General features: G+C 45.4%; 1 protein-coding gene across 1 annotated transcript in view; it reads left to right on the top strand.

Annotated features, from left to right (window-relative positions):
* Positions 1-21,673, top strand: part of tg (thyroglobulin) — a 55,165-nt gene that overhangs the window by 14,753 nt on the left and 18,739 nt on the right. Inside the window, exons 10-31 of the mRNA XM_041794315.1 lie at positions 883-1,255; positions 1,341-1,379; positions 1,659-1,889; positions 2,039-2,143; positions 7,394-7,471; positions 7,561-7,664; positions 8,819-8,930; positions 9,213-9,374; positions 9,450-9,638; positions 12,412-12,539; positions 12,945-13,092; positions 13,270-13,428; positions 13,526-13,669; positions 15,925-16,089; positions 16,178-16,282; positions 16,536-16,645; positions 19,552-19,657; positions 19,771-20,034; positions 20,105-20,191; positions 20,356-20,415; positions 20,788-20,925; positions 21,015-21,191. Coding sequence (XP_041650249.1) covers positions 883-1,255; positions 1,341-1,379; positions 1,659-1,889; positions 2,039-2,143; positions 7,394-7,471; positions 7,561-7,664; positions 8,819-8,930; positions 9,213-9,374; positions 9,450-9,638; positions 12,412-12,539; positions 12,945-13,092; positions 13,270-13,428; positions 13,526-13,669; positions 15,925-16,089; positions 16,178-16,282; positions 16,536-16,645; positions 19,552-19,657; positions 19,771-20,034; positions 20,105-20,191; positions 20,356-20,415; positions 20,788-20,925; positions 21,015-21,191 — 3,184 coding nt within the window. The remainder of the gene's footprint in view (positions 1-882; positions 1,256-1,340; positions 1,380-1,658; positions 1,890-2,038; positions 2,144-7,393; positions 7,472-7,560; positions 7,665-8,818; positions 8,931-9,212; positions 9,375-9,449; positions 9,639-12,411; positions 12,540-12,944; positions 13,093-13,269; positions 13,429-13,525; positions 13,670-15,924; positions 16,090-16,177; positions 16,283-16,535; positions 16,646-19,551; positions 19,658-19,770; positions 20,035-20,104; positions 20,192-20,355; positions 20,416-20,787; positions 20,926-21,014; positions 21,192-21,673) is intronic.

The raw sequence follows: 21,673 nt of genomic DNA, 5'->3' as shown, positions 1-21,673 counted from the left end.
GGCTACGTTTTGCTGTTTATATTATTACTGTGGACCAAATATGTTTATTCAGGAGAGCAGTTTGTTTGGAAGTTCTGTCTCTTCTCACAACTCTTCTCCTGCACTCTAGCGATGATGTCATCACTCTAAGCCTCTCCATGTACTCCATTTTAAAACATCTGACGGCAAAATCTTTTAAAGTTTGATCAGCAAAAAACAAAATAGTTGAAAAAGCATGAATAGTATAGAAAATAGTAAAAATAGCTGAAAAGGGGGCGCGCCGGTAGTCGAGTGGCCAAGGCGCGCACCATGTACGCAGGCGACCCAGGTTCGAATCCGGCCCGTGGCATCATTTCCTGCATGTCTCTCCCCGCTCTCTTCCCTGTTTGCGACTCTATCCACTGTCCTCTCTATAATTAAGGTGCGAAAAAGCCCAAAAATAAATCTTAAAAAAAAAAAAAAAAAAAAAAAAAGCTGAAAAGAGCACAAGAAGCAGAGGAGTACGATAGTAGAATAGTGAAAATAGCCCAAGAAACGCCAAGGTTATGAGGAGTTGAAGAGAGTGCAGATTTGTGAAATTTTGCCATCTGTTTAACATTGTTAAAGATAAATATTTTAAAAATTATAAAAAGTAGAAATGAGAAAAGATACAGCAGTCGAATGACGAAGAAACTGAATTTTTTAAAGTTCAAGATACAACAAAGTATGAAGGAGGAGATAGCCAGCGCGGAATAACAATAATAATAATAAAAAACAAAATGGCTGACGCGAACATCAATAGTGTGGATGCTTACTCAGCATCCCTACTAATAAAAACACTGTTGGTAGGGGTGTACAGTAACTCAGACTGATATCAGACTGTATTTCTCTGTGGGTTCATGTCCGGTTCACGTGGTTCTCCAGGTTCTGGTTCCTCTTCTGCGCTCCTGCTCTGGAGGCGAGAAGGTCGACTTCATCCCCAGCTGCTCGCCCAGCGGGGGTTTCCAGGAGGTCCAGTGTCAGGGGGCGGAGTGCTGGTGCGTGGACTCTCAGGGTCAGGAGGTGGAGGGGTCTCGTACTACGGGGCGTCGCCCTCGATGTCCGTCCCGCTGTGAACGAGAGCGAGCGACGGCGGTGAAGGTGAAAGCAAACATGGCCGCCGGTGCTGAAATCCACATCCCGGCGTGCTCCGAGGACGGAGACTTCCTGCCGCTGCAGTGTGTCGGAGCACGCTGTTTCTGTGTGGACGCCGAGGGGAAAACCATGGCTGCTGGGCCAACAGGGGGCGCTGTTTCCTGTGAGCTATGACTCAGTGATTGATCCGTCTTACTGGCGTAGGAGCTGATGGAGAATCATTTAGTCTGTTTTTATTTTATTTTCAGGTCCAGAGAGAAAAACGCCGCCGCTTCAGTCGTCTTCAGGTAAAACTAACTCAGCAGCAGCTTCAGTCACTCGTCGGTCTAAACCTCTCTATCCACCTGACACTAAAACACAGGTGACCTCTGGATGTTTGGGCTCCAGATGTTTCCCAGTGTGACCGGTCAGCACGGTCATAAACGACACTGACCTCTGACATTAATGGTCGCTCTTCTCTGTGCAGAATTCACCTCCATCCCTCGTCTGGGGTTCTGTACTGAACCACTCATTGGTGCTGAATGCTAACCTACTAGCAGCGCTAACAGTTTGATGCTAACTTACAGGTTTGTGCTCTCGAGCGTTAGCCGACGTCGCCGCCTTCAGACAGGAAGTGAAGAGCGTGATTGCTTTCTCTAACTCCACCCATCTCCCCCTTGGATATGGATTCTTATTGGCTGAAAGTCTGCGTCTGACCCCAGAGGAGCTCCAGATCAGCCAATCAGAGGAGGAGCTGCAGATCTCTGATAGGCTGCTGAGCCGCTCCAAAGCTGCTCTGCGATTGGCTGTTTTCTCCAGTGAGTCAGGCTCTGATTGGTGACGATATTTATCATCAGTGCGAGTTAGACGAGTCACATTTGACACCAGTTATATAGACACGTCTAAAATTACAGTCTCTAATAAATCATGGTGGTGGTTCTGATGTTCTGTTGCTTTTGTTCTCCAGCTCTCCAGACGTTCCTGCCTCCTCAGCGCCGTTCATACGAGCCGTTTACTCCACAGTGCGATGCTGACGGACTCTGGCTGCACACGCAGTGTTACCGCAGCACAGGTAACCATAGTTACACTGAAAACGCTGTCAGACTGACCTCTGACGGACGCACGCTGACACCCTCTGATATCACCATACAGCAGTGGTTCTCAACCTTGGGGTCGGGACCCCCTTGGGGGTCCTGAGAACCTGATAGGGGGTCACCAGATGGCCTAGAAAAACTAATATTTTTTAGATAACACTGTTGCCACTTTACACCAATTTGACCAAATGTTGACCCTTTTTCATCACTTATTAACATCAATTTTAGCACATTTTTGCTACTTAAAACCCTTTTTTGTCCATTTTTAACCCTCTCATCACTTCCTTTTGCCTGTTGTTGCCACTTCAAAACCAATTCTTCGCACTTCTGCCTATTTTGCCTCTGTTGACCCATTATTGCCTCTATCAACCACTTCCTTTTGCCCATTTTAACCACAGTTGACCCATTTTTGCCTGTTTATACCAATTTTTCATCCCATTCCATTTCATTCCTACTTTGTTTTGTGCTTTATACCTATTTCAGCTACTTTTTAATCCCGTTTACCACATTTTGGGCCCATTTTTGCCACTTTAACCCATTTATGTTCTTTTTGTTTCAAATTTCACCACCTTTTCACCATTTTTAGCCAGTATCAACCAATATTAGGAATTTTTAACCCATTTAAATAATGTTTTAACAAAAGTTTTTTCATCCAAAGAAGGCCAAATGAATAAATAAAGATGTTTGTTTCACTGAGAAGAGCGGTTATTATTCAGGGCAAATATAAAATAAGGTTTTCACAGCTTAACTTTACTATGGACCAGGATTTTGCTGACCCCTGTTTGGCTGGGTCCTAGAAACCTCCCCCCTTATCCCTCCTTACGGACGGCCTCGTCTCCACATGACTGTTCGACCACCTTCAGGTCCAGTGGTGGTCCACGGTCTCTGGCACCTTTATTTGGGGGTCCACGGTCTCTGGCACCTTTAATTGGGGGTCCACGGTCTCTGGCACCTTTAATTGGGGGTCCACGGTCTCTGGCACCTTTAATTGGGGGTCCACGGTCTCTGGCACCTTTATTTGGGGGTCGATGGTCTCTGGCACCTTTATTTGGTGGTCCCCGGTCTCTGGCACCTTTATTTGGTGGTCCACGGTCTCTGGCACCTTTATTTGGGGGTCCATGGTCTCTGGCACCTTTATTTGGGGGTCCATGGTCTCTGGCACCTTTAATTGGGGGTCCACGGTCTCTGGCACCTTTAATTGGGGGTCCACGGTCTCTGGCACTTTTATTTGGGGGTCCACGGTCTCTGGCACTTTTATTTGGGGGTCCACAGTCTCTGGAACCTTTATTTGGGGGTCCACAGTCTCTGGAACCTTTATTTGGGGGTCCACGGTCTCTGGCACCTTTATTTGGGGGTCCACGGTCTCTGGCACCTTTATTTGGGGGTCCACGGTCTCTGGCACCTTTAATTGGGGGTCCACGGTCTCTGGCACCTTTAATTGGGGGTCCACGGTCTCTGGCACCTTTAATTGGGGGTCCACGGTCTCTGGCACCTTTATTTGGGGGTCGATGGTCTCTGGCACCTTTATTTGGTGGTCCCCGGTCTCTGGCACCTTTATTTGGTGGTCCACGGTCTCTGGCACCTTTATTTGGGGGTCCATGGTCTCTGGCACCTTTAATTGGGGGTCCACGGTCTCTGGCACCTTTATTTGGGGGTCCATGGTCTCTGGCACCTTTAATTGGGGGTCCATGGTCTCTGGCACCTTTAATTGGGGGTCCACGGTCTCTGGCACCTTTATTTGGGGGTCCATGGTCTCTGGCACCTTTAATTGGGGGTCCATGGTCTCTGGCACCTTTAATTGGGGGTCCACGGTCTCTGGCACTTTTATTTGGGGGTCCACGGTCTCTGGCACTTTTATTTGGGGGTCCACAGTCTCTGGAACCTTTATTTGGGGGTCCACAGTCTCTGGAACCTTTATTTGGGGGTCCACGGTCTCTGGCACCTTTATTTGGGGGTCCACGGTCTCTGGCACCTTTATTTGGGGGTCCACGGTCTCTGGCACCTTTATTTGGGGGTCCACGGTCTCTGGCACCTTTAATTGGGGGTCCACGGTCTCTGGCACCTTTAATTGGGGGTCCACGGTCTCTGGCACCTTTATTTGGGGGTCGATGGTCTCTGGCACCTTTATTTGGTGGTCCCCGGTCTCTGGCACCTTTATTTGGTGGTCCACGGTCTCTGGCACCTTTATTTGAGGGTCCATGGTCTCTGGCACCTTTAATTGGGGGTCCACGGTCTCTGGCACCTTTATTTGGGGGTCCATGGTCTCTGGCACCTTTAATTGGGGGTCCACGGTCTCTGGCACCTTTAATTGGGGGTCCACGGTCTCTGGCACTTTTATTTGGGGGTCCACGGTCTCTGGCACTTTTATTTGGGGGTCCACAGTCTCTGGAACCTTTATTTGGGGGTCCACAGTCTCTGGAACCTTTATTTAGGGGTCCACGGTCTCTGGCACCTTTATTTGGGGGTCCACAGTCTCTGGAACCTTTATTTAGGGGTCCACGGTCTCTGGCACCTTTAATTGGGGGTCCACGGTCTCTGGCACCTTGATTTGGGGGTCCACAGTCTCTGGAACCTTTATTTGGGGGTCCACAGTCTCTGGCACCTTGATTTGGGGGTCCACAGTCTCTGGAACCTTTATTTGGGGGTCCACAGTCTCTGGCACCTTTATTTGGGGGTCCACAGTCTCTGGCACCTTTATTTGGGGGTCCACAGTCTCTGGCACCTTTGATTTGGGGGTCCACAGTCTCTGGAACCTTTATTTGGGGGTCCACAGTCTCTGGCACCTTGATTTGGGGGTCCACAGTCTCTGGAACCTTTATTTGGGGGTCCACAGTCTCTGGCACCTTTATTTGGGGGTCCACAGTCTCTGGAACCTTTATTTAGGGGTCCACGGTCTCTGGCACCTTTATTTGGGGGTCCACGGTCTCTGGCACCTTTATTTGGGGGTCCACAGTCTCTGGAACCTTTATTTAGGGGTCCACGGTCTCTGGCACCTTTATTTGGGGGTCCACAGTCTCTGGCACCTTTATTTAGGGGTCCACGGTCTCTGGCACCTTTATTTGGGGGTCCACAGTCTCTGGAACCTTTATTTAGGGGTCCACGGTCTCTGGCACCTTTATTTGGGGGTCCACAGTCTCTGGAACCTTTATTTAGGGGTCCACGGTCTCTGGCACCTTTAATTGGGGGTCCACGGTCTCTGGCACCTTTAATTGGGGGTCCACGGTCTCTGGCACCTTTATTTGGGGGTCGATGGTCTCTGGCACCTTTATTTGGTGGTCCCCGGTCTCTGGCACCTTTATTTGGTGGTCCACGGTCTCTGGCACCTTTATTTGAGGGTCCATGGTCTCTGGCACCTTTAATTGGGGGTCCACGGTCTCTGGCACCTTTATTTGGGGGTCCATGGTCTCTGGCACCTTTAATTGGGGGTCCACGGTCTCTGGCACCTTTAATTGGGGGTCCACGGTCTCTGGCACTTTTATTTGGGGGTCCACGGTCTCTGGCACTTTTATTTGGGGGTCCACAGTCTCTGGAACCTTTATTTGGGGGTCCACAGTCTCTGGAACCTTTATTTAGGGGTCCACGGTCTCTGGCACCTTTATTTGGGGGTCCACAGTCTCTGGAACCTTTATTTAGGGGTCCACGGTCTCTGGCACCTTTAATTGGGGGTCCACGGTCTCTGGCACCTTGATTTGGGGGTCCACAGTCTCTGGAACCTTTATTTGGGGGTCCACAGTCTCTGGCACCTTGATTTGTGGGTCCACAGTCTCTGGAACCTTTATTTGGGGGTCCACAGTCTCTGGCACCTTTATTTGGGGGTCCACAGTCTCTGGCACCTTTATTTGGGGGTCCACAGTCTCTGGCACCTTTGATTTGGGGGTCCACAGTCTCTGGAACCTTTATTTGGGGGTCCACAGTCTCTGGCACCTTGATTTGGGGGTCCACAGTCTCTGGAACCTTTATTTGGGGGTCCACAGTCTCTGGCACCTTTATTTGGGGGTCCACAGTCTCTGGAACCTTTATTTAGGGGTCCACGGTCTCTGGCACCTTTATTTGGGGGTCCACGGTCTCTGGCACCTTTATTTGGGGGTCCACAGTCTCTGGAACCTTTATTTAGGGGTCCACGGTCTCTGGCACCTTTATTTGGGGGTCCACAGTCTCTGGAACCTTTATTTAGGGGTCCACGGTCTCTGGCACCTTTATTTGGGGGTCCACAGTCTCTGGCACCTTTATTTAGGGGTCCACGGTCTCTGGCACCTTTATTTGGGGGTCCACAGTCTCTGGCACCTTTATTTAGGGGTCCACGGTCTCTGGCACCTTTATTTGGGGGTCCACAGTCTCTGGAACCTTTATTTGGGGGTCCACAGTCTCTGGCACCTTTATTTGGGGGTCCACAGTCTCTGGAACCTTTATTTAGGGGTCCACGGTCTCTGGCACCTTTATTTGGGGGTCCACGGTCTCTGGCACCTTTATTTGGGGGTCCACAGTCTCTGGCACCTTTATTTGGGGGTCCACAGTCTCTGGAACCTTTATTTAGGGGTCCACGGTCTCTGGCACCTTTAATTGGGGGTCCACGGTCTCTGGCACCTTGATTTGGGGGGTCCCGGGCTGAAAAGGTTGAGAACCACTGATCTGAAGGGAGCATCACGGATCAGTGCAACAGACAATGTCTGATGAACAGAAGCAAATATTTCCCAGTATTGGCCACATTGCATGGGAAAGTAATGTTAGACTTCATAACAACGCCACGGTGTGCACGAACGTCTGAAAGCCAGAAAATAAAGTAGAAAAAACGGAGAGAACTTGGCTCTTCTACTAGCTTCAAAAATGCATGAAAAATGCAAAAACTGGTCAAAAGTAGTGGGCTCAATGGACGGGGGAAAGCGGTGAAAAGTGCTTAAAAGGGGCAAAAAGATCCATTCCATTCAGACACAAAGTGGATAGAAATGGTAGATATGCAAAAAAAACGGTAAAAGGGGGTAGAAATGGGTTAAATTCTGCCAAGAAGCAGAAATTAGAAGAAGCAGCAACCACTGAGGTACCATGGAGGTTTAAAAATCTGAGACACAGCAACAACAACCCTCTTCCTCCTCAGAGGACCACATGGATGATGGTTTTGGTAGAAACAGGAGACCTCTAGAGTCGACTCTAGCAGACAGGATCCCGTCCTCTGGTACGTTCCGGTCTCCGTCCTCCCCTCTCTGAGCCTGAGCTCCTTTCTCTGTGTTCAGGTCAGTGCTGGTGTGTCCATGAGGATGGAGAGTACATCCCTGACTCTCTGAGGAGCCGCTCGCTGCAGCTGCCTAAATGTGAGAGGACCAATCAACCCCAGCTCATCAGAAACGGCCTCAGCCTCTCTCTGCTAGCATAAAAACCATCTCCGTCTTTCCTCTCGCAGGTCAGACCGGCTGCCAGCGCGCCCAGGCTCACACGCTGCTCTCTGGTTGGATGAGAGGATCTGACATCACAGCGGATTCACCGTACAGCCCGCGGTGTGAGGAGGTAGGAGACACCCCGACACACTCTCCCTACCCACCACCCCTCCGTTGGCGCGTCCTCGCGGAGGGTTCGCCATATTAAGTCCGTCCCAAACCAGTTAGCGGGGAGTGGTAGTGGGCCATAAAACCCTCCACCAGAGTCTGCACCGGTGCCCACCCACCGACACGTGCGTCGCTCATTGTGTCCGGTGGTGATCGTGGAAGAAGCAACCTTCAAATGTAAGTTCCCAGCAGTGCCTGCAGAACCCCGTTAACTGAGATAAAAACGGTCAAACGGACGTTTGCAGCCTCAAATGTTCATGAGCACCACATAAGGGCCTACCCTACCCCCCATTAGTCCAGAAAACGGCTGATGGGTTTATTTTATGAAGTGGTTTTATTTACAGGGACTGTTTTATTGTTTTTGATGTGTGTGAAATTTCAATACAAACATAAGTTACAAGAAAAAAGAAGCTTTTTGCTGCTCTGACATTCAAAGATATTATCCTTGTTTTTGCATTCATTTCTATGATTAAATCACAATAAACTGACTTAACATTAAATTATACATTAAATGATTATTTATCAGTTTAAACTAATAAAATTTACTACAGAAGAAGAAAATTAATATCATACAGATTTTTACAGAATGCATGAGCTACAAAAAAACCCTCAAGCCTCAGACACCTAGGCCTCCTGTACGATCTGATCCGCTCAGTTTCTTACTGCTGCTGGATCAACGCAGTAACAGCCACAGACCTCTGTAAGGATGGCCTTTACTATAGATATCTGTATAGATATGTACGATAACAGCCGCTCCCGCAGTACGCGGCTGCAGAGCCACAGTTCCTGTTTCCGGCTGACAGAGGGAAGTTTGTCCCCAAGCTTGCTGCTGTAGTTGTACCCTACACCTTGATGAAGGGGACTTCACTCAGCTGCGGCTGTGACTTCTGACGGAGTGCACTCCATGACGGGGGGGTTGGTTTGAAAAACACCCTGAGTGTTGCTGTCAGAATGGAGAAAAACGTAGAAAAACAATGATTTACTGTAGAAATTCAGGTGCTAGATGAAACATTTAATCTCCTGACAGCCACAGTTTTCTTACACTCCGTCTGACATTTTTATTTTTAAAGAATTTGATGTTTGAAGATTTAAAGGAATGTCCTTTTTGTGTTTTAGGACGGTCGTTTTTCAGTGCTGCAGACAGAGGGCGCTGCAGGCTGGTGTGTAAACCCTCAGACTGGACAGACGATGCAGGCGGCAACACCTGGACCAAACGGACAGTTGACCTGTACGTACTCAAACGCACCCTCACCAGGAACGATGCATTCACTGTCTCTCCTCAGTCTGTAAACATGTAAACTTCTCATGATGTGTTCACTGTCTCTGTACAGTCTGTAAACATGTAAACTTCTCATGGTGCGTTCACTGTCCCTCTTCAGTCAGTAAACGTGTTAACTTCTCATGGTGCGTTCACTGTCTCTGTACAGTCTGTAAACATGTAAAGTGCTTGTGCTGCGTTCACTGTCTCTCTTCAGTCTGTAAATAAGTAAACATCTCGTGGTGCGTTCAGGTCCCAGCTGGTGTGAGCTGAAAGGTTCCCAGTGTCGCCCCGATGGCTCCTTCATCCCTCTGCAGTGTGATGTCACTTCCTGTTGGTGCGTCTCTGAAGATGGACAGGAAGTGGGCGGGACCAGGACACTTCGGCAGACAGGAAGTTTGCCTTCTTGTGACCGTAAGTGGGCGTTTTATTTTAAAAATCTCTCCTACAGAGGAGTTCGACTTGATGGGCTTTCATTCTCATCGCCAGGTCCTCTCTGTCCCAACTCCATTACCCATGGTGCACTGGTGTGCCGCCCTGCTGTCGATGGTCGTCAGAGCTGTGACCTGGTCTGTCACCATGGTTACCAGAGCTCTCTTCCTGTCAGCAGCTTCCAGTGTGAGACTGAGAGTGGGCGATGGATGGGAGACAACGGGCCGCTGAGAGGAGCCTGTCAGAGTAAGACTGAGAAAATTAAAGGAACATTACACACTTTTAAACACCTCACTGCTGTTTCATATCTCTGTTCTTTATAATGAGCAGGACGACATAAACAACCTGCTTCAGAGCAGAGAAGACTTGATTGATTTGCATCATTACTGATGTTTTTATATAGGTGCATCTCAAAAAATTATACCATAAAAAAGATTTTTCTTTGAAAAGTTACCTTCCATATATTCTGGATACATCCCATACAAAATTAAACAATTCAAGATATTTTTTGGTTTAATATTGAGGGTTAGGGCTTACAAATATAATACAAATATAACAATTCACCTTATGAGCTCATTTACAGATAAAAACACTCTCCCCTCATTCTCTCCCCATAGCTGCAGTAGAGTGGTGTCTGATACAGGCTCTGCAGCTAAACAGACAGGGAACAGTCTGCTGTTTCTTTACCTCTATGATGCATACGGTAGTTGAACTCCTCTTTTACCTATAATACGGTAGTTGAACTCCTCTTTTACCTATAATACGGTAGTTGAACTCCTCTATTAGCTATAACACGGTAGTTGAACTCCTCTATTAGTTATAATACGGTAGTTGAACTCCTCTATTAGCTATGATACGGTAGTTGAACTCCTCTATTAGCTATAACATGGTAGTTGAACTCCTCTATTAGCTATAACACGGTAGTTGAACTCCTCTATTAGCTATAACACGGTAGTTGAACTCCTCTATTAGCTATAACACGGTAGTTGAACTCCTCTATTAGCTATAACACGGTAGTTGAACTCCTCTATTAGCTATAAAACGGTAGTTGAACTCCTCTATTAGCTATGATACAGTAGTTGAACTCCTCTATTAGCTTTAATACGGTAGTTGAACTCCTCTATTAGCTATAACACGGTAGTTGAACTCCTCTATTAGCTATGATACAGTAGTTGAACTCCTCTATTAGCTTTAATACGGTAGTTGAACTCCTCTATTAGCTATGATACAGTAGTTGAACTCCTCTATTAGCTTTAATACGGTAGTTGAACTCCTCTTTTAGCTATAATACGGTAGTTGAACTCCTCTATTAGCTATAATACGGTAGTTGAACTCCTCTATTAGCTATGATACAGTAGTTGAACTCCTCTATTAGCTTTAATACGGTAGTTGAACTCCTCTATTAGCTATAATACGGTAGTTGAACTCCTCTATTAGCTATAACACGGTAGTTGAACTCCTCTATTAGCTATAACACGGTAGTTGAACTCCTCTATTAGCTATAACACGGTAGTTGAACTCCTCTATTAGCTATAACACGGTAGTTGAACTCCTCTATTAGCTATAACACGGTAGTTGAACTCCTCTATTAGCTATAAAACGGTAGTTGAACTCCTCTATTAGCTATGATACAGTAGTTGAACTCCTCTATTAGCTTTAATACGGTAGTTGAACTCCTCTATTAGCTATAACACGGTAGTTGAACTCCTCTATTAGCTATAACACGGTAGTTGAACTCCTCTATTAGCTATAACACGGTAGTTGAACTCCTCTATTAGCTATAACACGGTAGTTGAACTCCTCTATTAGCTATAAAACGGTAGTTGAACTCCTCTATTAGCTATGATACAGTAGTTGAACTCCTCTATTAGCTTTAATACGGTAGTTGAACTCCTCTATTAGCTATAATACGGTAGTTGAACTCCTCTATTAGCTATAACACGGTAGTTGAACTCCTCTATTAGCTATAACACGGTAGTTGAACTCCTCTATTAGCTATAACACGGTAGTTGAACTCCTCTATTAGCTATAACACGGTAGTTGAACTCCTCTATTAGCTATAAAACGGTAGTTGAACTCCTCTATTAGCTATGATACAGTAGTTGAACTCCTCTATTAGCTTTAATACGGTAGTTGAACTCCTCTATTAGCTATAACACGGTAGTTGAACTCCTCTATTAGCTATAACACGGTAGTTGAACTCCTCTATTAGCTATAACACGGTAGTTGAACTCCTCTATTAGCTATAACACGGTAGTTGAACTCCTCTATTAGCTATGACACGGTAGTTGAACTCCTCTATTAGCTATAAAACGGTAGTTGAACTCCTCTATTAGCTATGATACAGTAGTTGAACTCCTCTATTAGCTTTAATACGGTAGTTGAACTCCTCTTTTAGCTATAATACGGTAGTTGAACTCCTCTATTAGCTATAACACGGTAGTTGAACTCCTCTATTAGCTAAAATACGGTAGTTGATCTCCTCTATTAGCTATAAAACGGTAGTTGAACTCCTCTATTAGCTATGATACAGTAGTTGAACTCCTCTATTAGCTTTAATACGGTAGTTGAACTCCTCTTTTAGCTATAATACGGTAGTTGAACTCCTCTATTAGCTATAATACGGTAGTTGAACTCCTCTATTAGCTATGATACAGTAGTTGAACTCCTCTATTAGCTTTAATACGGTAGTTGAACTCCTCTATTAGCTATAATACGGTAGTTGAACTCCTCTATTAGCTATGATACAGTAGTTGAACTCCTCTATTAGCTTTAATACGGTAGTTGAACTCCTCTATTAGCTATAAAACGGTAGTTGAACTCCTCTATTAGCTATGATACAGTAGTTGAACTCCTCTATTAGCTTTAATACGGTAGTTGAACTCCTCTATTAGCTATAATACGGTAGTTGAACTCCTCTCCTATTGTCACATTTTGCTAGATACAATGAAAATCTGCCTTTTTCTGTTTAAGATGTATTTTTTGAGTTATTTGTCACTCTGACGTTTTTGTGTTTCAGTCCCTCAGCCTCTGCAGTCGGTGGCGTCCTCTCAGCTGTGGTTGTTGTCGTCGTCTTGCTCTCAGGTCAGCGATGTACAGACGCTGCTGTTAAACAGCATGAGGAGCACGGGGATCAGCTCTCTACAGGTAGATCTTTATAGCACCAGAGACTTTAAACTTCACTGTAAGCTGACCCAGAATGCCTCTAAACTACACAGTAGCTCTAAACAGAAAAGCTACTTTTAACAGCTTTTCCCCCTCTTTGTTGTTTAGTAAATTTGCCACGCTGTGACAAGAACCACAATTCCAAAATGAAGGAATTCATTGGCTGTGAAACCTGCTGGAAATATTAAAGGAATAAAAATATAGGCACAGAGTAGTTATCCTTGAAGTAATTAAGACTTCTTCATGCTAAGGTCGGCGCAGGATGTGAGGGAGACTGTTCTGTTTTTACTGAACAGTTATCCTGAAATGATGGGCCTGCTGCAGCTTTAGAGCCAACCAGATCCTCTCTGAAATAAAGCCTTCAGTCGTGTCTGTGTCATTGTTCAGCTCCCATCAGGCCGCTCCGTGTCGGTGGGGGACGCCTCCTCGCTCAGTCTGCAGTGTGACGGCGATGACACGCTGAGGCTGACCATCACCTTTAAGGCGGACCTGTCTGATCTTCCGACCTCAGAGCTCCCTGACCTCCATGATGTCAGTGAGTAGAAGCCAACGCCATCACTGAAACTCGCCACCAAACGCCATCAACAACAGAATTTAAAACCAGATATCAGATAGAGCTGCACAGTCATGACAGAAATTAAAGTGAGTGTGTGGGGTTAGTTCAGGAGTCAGGCGCGGCTCTGACCTATCAGTGTCGTTTTTGTTTTTTTAGGTCTGTTCCTGAATGAGACCAAACTCCTGGAGGGAGTGCAGGGAGTTATGGGTAATATTCGCTCCATGCTGACATCAGAGCCCAAACTGGTTTCAGGGAAGACACCAACGTTTGGCTGTTCTCGTGGTTTCCGCCTGGCTGAGGGCGGTGACGGCTGTCGTAAGTCGGTTTATGTCCATCGCGATGTTAACGCGGCGTCCGTTCCCGGCAGGCCAATAAAAACACTGATGGCGTCCTCTTGTGTCTGTTTCTACAGTCGTCTGTCCTGCTGGAACATTCTCCAGGGAGGGGGCGTGTCTTCTGTGTCCCCAGGGAACCTATCAGGATGAAGAGGGGCGGGACTTCTGCAACAAGTGTCCCGCAGGCTCTTCCCCTGTTGGAGCATCATCTGTCAATCAATGTGAGTCCTTTAAAGAGAAACTAAAGTCCAGAGCTCCGCCCAGTTCATCTGCTGTGGGACGTTAGAGAAATACCTTTATGATATCACGGGTCTATTAATGTATTTATGATGTCATCAAGAGTAGGGGGGGTAAGACACGCCCACTGCCTCCTTCCTACTGTCCCTCATCAGCCACAACATCCTTCAGTCTGCACTGCTTTCCACATTATTATGCAAATGACATTTTCCTCTTATTTTCCTAAATATTAATGTAAATAACAGTATTTTTCAAGTCATCAGCCGTTAGAGCATAACTCAGATGTTTCTGAACAAACTTCATAATGATAACCATTATTTTATAAGAGTAAAAACCTCTAAATGTACTGTTCCACATTATTAAGCACAACAGAGTTTTTAAATATTTTATAGGTTGTACAGAAGTGAAAATGTTCATTATTGAATCTGCAGCATCAGGAGGTCATATTTACTGAAATCAAAGCTATTTCAGTCAAAAACATCTGAACAGGCCACGTTCATGTTAACATAGGAGCCCTTCTCTGATATCTCCTTCACTATTCTTCATCCATTGAACTTGTGAGTTTTTGGAGAGTTTCTGCTTGAATTTCTTTGCAGGATGTCAGAATATCCTCCCAGAGCTGCTGTTCTGATGTGAACTGCCTCCCACCCTCATAGATCTTTAGCTTGAGGATGCTCCAAAGGTTCTCAGTAGGGTTAAAGGTCAGGGGAGGATGGGGGCCACACCATGAGTTTCTCTCCTTTTATGCCCATAGCAGCCAATGACACAGAGGGATTCTCTGCAGCATGAGATGGAGCATTGTCATGAAGATCATTTTGCTACAGAAGGCACGGTTCTTCTTTTTGTACCATTGAAGAAAGTGGTCAGTCAGAAACTCTAGATACTTTGCCGAGGTCATTTTCTCACCTTCAGGGACCCTAAAGGGGCCTATCAGCTCTCTCCTCATGAATCCGGCCCAGAACATGACTCCGCCCCCTCCTTGCTGATGTCACGGCCTTGTTGGGACATGGTGGCCATCCACCAACCATCCACTACTCCTCCATCTGGACCATCCAGGGTTGCACGGCCCTCATCAGTCAACCAGACTGTTTGAAAATGAGTCTTCATGTATTTCTGGGCCCACTGCAACCGTTTCTGCTTGTGAGCATTGGTTAGGGGGGGCTGAATAGTAGGTTTATACACGACTGCAAGCCTCTGGAGGATCCTACACCTTGAGGTTGGTGGGACTCCAGAGGCACCAGCAGCTTCAAATACCTGTTTGCTTTGTAATGGTATTTTAGCATCTGCTCTCTTAACCTGATGAATCAGTCTGTCAGAAACCTTCCTCATTATGTCTTTATCTGCAGGAACCCGTCTGTGCTCTGAGTCAGACACTAATGTCTTCACAGTACGATGATCACAATTAATTTTCCCTGAAATATCTCATGTTTTCATTCCTTGTCCAAGGCATTACACTATCTGAGTCTTTTCAGCAGCAGAGATCCTTTTTCTTTCCCAGATTGCTGAAACCTGTGGCCTGCTTAATAATGTGGAACAGTGACTTTAAGGTTTTTATGTAAAAAAAATAATGGTTATCATTATGAAGTTTGTTCAGAATCATTTGAATCATGCTCTAACGGCTGATGACTTAAAAGTTCTGACTGTCATTTGCGTTGATATCGAGGAAAATAAGAGAAAAATGTCACTGGCTTAATAATGTGGAAAGCGGTGTATGCTGCTCTTTAGATTTAGTTATTAGCCAAAATGTCACGACTACTGACGGTAGACTCACGAGGAGCTAGCAGAGGAGAGACCAGGACAGATGTGCATGGAGACTATTTCTCATGGAATCAGCCTCATTTTAACAAAAGCATGGTTTATTTATGATCTTGGTCAACAGCACTTCATTACCCACAATCCTCTGGTATCACAGTGACCTCCCTGATTGGAGCAGCAGTGAATTTCAGCTGTGGGCTGCTAGTGAAGTTAACAGATATGAAAAAAGTGGGCAGCACATTTATAACACAAAACAATGAATTTAAATCCTGTGTTTATTTGCCTCCTTTTTTGCTGAGTCAGTGTTTTTTTTATAAAATGTAAATTTTCATACGCATAGAGAAATTAAAAGTTGGTGTGTATTTTGTTAATTTTAAAAACTCTAAGTCTGTTCAGGTCAGAAATGTTCTCTGAGCTTGAGGGTAAAACAGATCTTCAGCCGAGGAGGAGCGTGTGTTAACCGTGTTTCTGCGGCGTGTATCAGGTGTGACCGAGTGTCAGAGGCGGGGTCTGCGCTGTTCAGAGGAAGGCCGCTTCCTGCCAGCACAGCCTGACTTCCTATCCGGCAGGTGGTTGTGTGTTAGCAGCAAGGGGGCGCGGATTGAGTGGACGAGCAGTGAGAAACCTCTGACGGATGCAGAATGCTCAGGTAAGTCCCAGCAGCCAATCACAGAGCAGATGTTGACCACGTCAGAGGCTGGGGCGTGTGCTGACCTTGTGGTGCGTTTGTGTTCCAGTTCTCAGCAGGTTTGAGGCGGTTCCTGGGTCAGATGTTTCTGTTGGAGCAGAGGACGCTGACGTGCTGCAGACCATGACCTCTGACCTCACTTCCTGTGTCAAAGGTAATACTGTCATGGATCTTATTGTTTTAATTGATTAAATTGATGTTGAAATCCAGATGGACTGTGCCTTAGACCCCTCCAAGTGGACTTGGACTTGGTGTCAGAGTATGCTTGTGTTGTCTCTGACTTAATGACCTGGATGTTTAGTTCAGGTGTACTCAGATCCAGAGAATATGAAACGACCCTTAGACTCAGGTAAAAATGTCCTCCACAGGTAGATGTGGCGTCACTGATCTGTGTTTCTCTCTCTCAGCGTGTGCAGCAGAGCTGTCCTGCCACCATGTGGCGCTCTCCAACAGACAGACTCAGTGTGAGCTGTATAGCACCCACACCCTCAACACACAGTGCAACACCTCTGTGCAGGTAAACACCAAACTTAGAAACACACACCACACATTAGCTGAGCTCATAGTCTACAGTGGAACGCCTTCTTCATGCTCCATGCATCAGTGCTGCTGTGTCAGACGTGGTGGAAAAACTCAAGGCACGCCCCTCTGCAGGGGCCGGGGCAACATTTCACCTGGCTGCACACATCTCCAAGATGTTTTCAATGTATTAGGAGCTCTGATGACATCATCATTCTAAAGGCTTTAGAGGGTGACATCATCAAAGGTAGAGGATGGAATGTTTTATAAAAATGAGGTCATCTTTCTAAAGGCACACAGGATGACATTATCAGAGGTAGAGGATGGAATGTTTTATTAGAATGAGGTCATCTTTCTAAAGGCACACAGGATGACATCATCAGAGGTAGAGGATGGAATGTTTTATTAGAATGAGGTCATCTTTCTAAAGGCACACAGGATGACATCATCAGAGGTAGAGGATGGAATGTTTTATTAGAATGAGGTCATCTTTCTAAAGGCACACAGGATGACATCATCAGAGGTAGAGGATGGAATGTTTTATTAGAATGAGGTCATCTTTCTAAAGGCACACAGGATGACATCATCAGAGGTAGAGGATGGAATGTTTTATTAGAATGAGGTCATCTTTCTAAAGGCACACAGGATGACATCATCAGAGGTAGAGGATGGAATGTTTTATTAGAATGAGGTCATCTTTCTAAAGGCACACAGGATGACATCATCAGAGGTAGAGAATGGGATGTTTTATTAAGAATGAGGTCATCTTTCTAACGGCACATAGGATGACATCATCAGAGGTAGAGGATGGAATGTTTTATTAAGAATGAGCTTATCTTTCTAAAGTCTTAGAGGATGACATAATCAAAGGTAGAGGATGGAATGTTTTATTAAGAATGAGGTCATCTTTCTAAAGGCACACAGGATGACATCATCAGAGGTAGAGGATGGAATGTTTTATTAGAATGAGGTCATCTTTCTAAAGGCACACAGGATGACATCATCAGAGGTAGAGGATGGAATGTTTTATTAGAATGAGGTCATCTTTCTAAAGGCACACAGGATGACATCATCAGAGGTAGAGGATGGAATGTTTTATTAGAATGAGGTCATCTTTCTAAAGGCACACAGGATGACATCATCAGAGGTAGAGGATGGAATGTTTTATTAAGAATGAGGTCACCTTTCTAAAGGCTTACACAGGATGACATCATCAGAGGTAGAGGATGGAATGTTTTATTAAGAATGAGGTCATCTTTCTAAAGGCACACAGGATGACATCATCAGAGGTAGAGGATGGAATGTTTTATTAGAATGAGGTCATCTTTCTAAAGGCACACAGGATGACATCATCAGAGGTAGAGGATGGAATGTTTTATTAGAATGAGGTCATCTTTCTAAAGGCACACAGGATGACATCATCAGAGGTAGAGGATGGAATGTTTTATTAGAATGAGGTCATCTTTCTAAAGGCACACAGGATGACATCATCAGAGGTAGAGGATGGAATGTTTTATTAGAATGAGGTCATCTTTCTAACGGCACATAGGATGACATCATCAGAGGTAGAGGATGGAATGTTTTATTAAGAATGAGCTTATCTTTCTAAAGTCTTAGAGGATGACATAATCAAAGGTAGAGGATGGAATGTTTTATTAAGAATGAGGTCATCTTTCTAAAGGCACACAGGATGACATCATCAAAGGTAGAGGATGAAATGTTTTATTAAGAATGAGCTTATCTTTCTAAAGTCTTAGAGGATGACATCATCATAGGTAGAGGATGAAATGTTTTATTAAGAATGAGGTCATCTTTCTAGAGTCTTAGAAAATGACATCATCAAATGTTGAGGATGGAATGTTTTATTAAGAATGAGGTCATCTTTCTAAAGTCTTAGAGGAAGACATCATCAAAGGTAGAGGATGGAATGTTTTATTAAGAATGAGGTCATCTTTCTAAAGTCTTAGAGGAAGACATCATCAAAGGTAGAGGATGGAATGTTTTCTTAAGAATGAGGTCATCTTTCTAAAGGCACACAGGATGACATCATCAGAGGTAGAGGATGGAATGTTTTATTAAGAATGAGGTCATCTTTCTAAAGGCACTCAGGATGACATCATCAGAGGTAGAGGATGGAATGTTTTATTAAGAATGAGGTCATCTTTCTAAAGGCACACAGGATGACATCATCAAAGGTAGAGGATGGAATGTTTTATTAAGAATTTGGTCATCTTTCTAAAGGCACACAGGATGACATCATCAGAGGTAGAGGATGGAATGTTTTATTAAGAATGAGGTCATCTTTCTAAAGGCACACAGGATGACATCATCAGAGGTAGAGGATGGAATGTTTTATTAGAATGAGGTCATCTTTCTAAAGGCACACAGGATGACATCATCAGAGGTAGAGGATGGAATGTTTTATTAGAATGAGGTCATCTTTCTAAAGGCACACAGGATGACATCATCAGAGGTAGAGGATGGAATGTTTTATTAAGAATGAGCTTATCTTTCTAAAGGCACACAGGATGACATCATCAGAGGTAGAGGATGGAATGTTTTATTAAGAATGAGGTCATCTTTCTAAAGTCTTTGAGGATGACATCATCAGAGGTAGAGGATGGAATGTTTTGTTGATGAAGCTTGGGATGTTGGGTCTTTATCTCTCCGTTTTTGCCAAAGGCCATAGTTGACTACGTTTAGAAAGCGAGTGGATCTGGCAAAGAGAGGGGTTCCCTCACTCCTTACCAGCTCCGCCCTCTTTTCCTAAAGTGGCCAATAAAGGACAGTTATGATAATAAACATGCTTTTATCGATATCACCGATATTTTTCAATATTTGTTCTTTCAGTGGCTCATCCCAAAAGAACTAAATTTCTGATTTCACCTGAATTTTCTTTCTCAGACCAGTGGGTTTCTGGGTAATCCCCAGGCAGAGCTGTTTGATTGGATGAGCTGCTCTGTGAGAATAAGGGGCGGAGCTTCAGATGTACAGGTCATCAGGAAGAAAGGTACAGTAATTGTGGCATCTGGATGACTTACTGTAGATAAAATAAAAGCAAACTTTGATTTAGCCATCAGCTTGTTCTGGAGTGTTAAACTAAGCATGTGTTTGTGTCTGAAGGGGCGGAGTTTTCCTTACGTCAGCAGCAGCAGAGTTTCGTGAGGATGTCGGTGAAGAAGGCAGACTCAGGCGTGTTCAGGACTCAGGTGTTCTCCTCTCTGCTCTGTGGTTGGCTGAGAGCTCCGTCAGTCTTGATGTGCGAGGACCAGGACTGGGATGTGACCGGGCAGGGAAAAGCCAATCGTATCTGTGGGGCGGGGCTTACGTACAACGAGCAGCAGAAGAGCTTTGTGTTTGACTTCGGAGGACAAAAGTTCACCATCAGTAAGAAACTACACTCTGAAGTTAAACTAGCATCAGTAGGAGCGGGTCCTCATTGGTCGGTTTGTTTCAGCTGATTCTGCTCTGCCCGGCGACAGCAAGAACAAGAAGGACTACCAGGCCTCCATCGTCACCTTCCAGGCCGTCTACCTGAGCACAGGTAACAACAAGCAGCGGTTTAACACCTCTGTCTCTGCAGTCACACAAATCTGAGAGAAAGACTCACAGTTACGGACCAGACAGCCGAGTAAACATCGTTTTTAAGCTCTAGTGGTTCCTGACTGCTTTGTTTGTTTGTTTGTTTGTTTGTTTGTTTGTTTACAGATAGAGCAGCTGTTGGTTCTTCTTCCTGCTCAGCAGCAGAGCTCAGTCCTCCCCTGGATGGTTCGTATTAAAAACATTTCCACACGTTCATCAGTTTAAACTCCCTGTAAAGCCGCGGTGTTATCGCTGCTGTGACTCTGGACGTCACAGAGGTGTGAACGGGGGTTAAGGGATCCGCTCTGCTGTCTTCAGAGGTAGAACAGGGTCAGTGCTGCCAGCAGAGAGATGCAGCGCTCTGTGAGCTTTATTATGGCGCCGTTGATAATATCAGGACAGAAGTCAGAGAGCAGAGATTGACTGGATCAATTTAAGAGTGACTAAAATCACTCGTTAATAATAATAATCAGTTAAACAGCACTCTAATCTTAAACTCATTATTTTAGACTCGTTATTAAGGATAAAATCTAACGTTAAGTCTTTGTGTCTGGTCAGCTTCGGTTCAGCAGAAGTTTGAGTCTCTATCAGAAGACGACGTTCTGGTGGATCCTCAGAGGAACCTCTCCGTCCTCTCCTTCCTGCTCAACAAGAATAACTACAACTCCCAGCAGGCTTTGCTCTGGTGCCTCACACGTACGTCTGACAGCCCTCAGAGATCTTTGAATATCTTATTTGTCCTGTTTTTATTCACACAGTGCTAATTGTGTGTGTTTGGGTCTCAGGCTGTGATTCAGAGCCGCTATGCTCCATCGCTGACCTCAGAGACTCGGACTCACCTGGATTTTTCAGGTGCTCTCTGACGCCAGACAGCAGAGTGTGCGGCGCTTACGACAAACCTCTGAGACGCCCCTGTCCCCTCCTGCTGGACCGAACACCTAAAAACACCTACAGCAAGAAAGGTAAGGAGCCTGGCTGCTGATACCAGGCTGTCAGGATGAACCGGTCTGGGTTTCTGCTTCGTATGGGACGCCTGCTCCACAGAGAACTGGGATTAACCGCAGGAACATACAAGACGGGGGGTGGAGACGTGAACGCTTCAGTCTGTCTCCTCTTCTTTTCTAATTCTCCCTGACTCGCTTGTTCTCAGAGGCTGTATCAGAGATATTTAAGGAGGGTAAGCCACAGAAGGTCAAAGGTGAAAGGTCAGGCTGTTCTCAGAGGCTGTATCAGAGATGTTTAAGGAGGGTAAGCCACAGAAGGTCAAAGGTGAAAGGTCAGGCTGTTCTCAGAGGCTGTATCAGAGATGTTTAAGGAGGGTAAGCCACAGAAGGTCAAAGGTGAAAGGTCAGGCTGTTCTCAGAGGCTGTATCAGAGATGTTTAAGGAGGGTAAGCCACAGAAGGTCAAAGGTGAAAGGTCAGGCTGTTCTCAGAGGCTGTATC

This window comes from Cheilinus undulatus, linkage group 8, assembly GCF_018320785.1.
Source record: "Cheilinus undulatus linkage group 8, ASM1832078v1, whole genome shotgun sequence".
NCBI lineage: Eukaryota > Metazoa > Chordata > Actinopteri > Labriformes > Labridae > Cheilinus > Cheilinus undulatus.
Note: the sequence above shows the minus strand (reverse complement) of the source record. Positions and strands in the feature narration are given on the sequence as shown.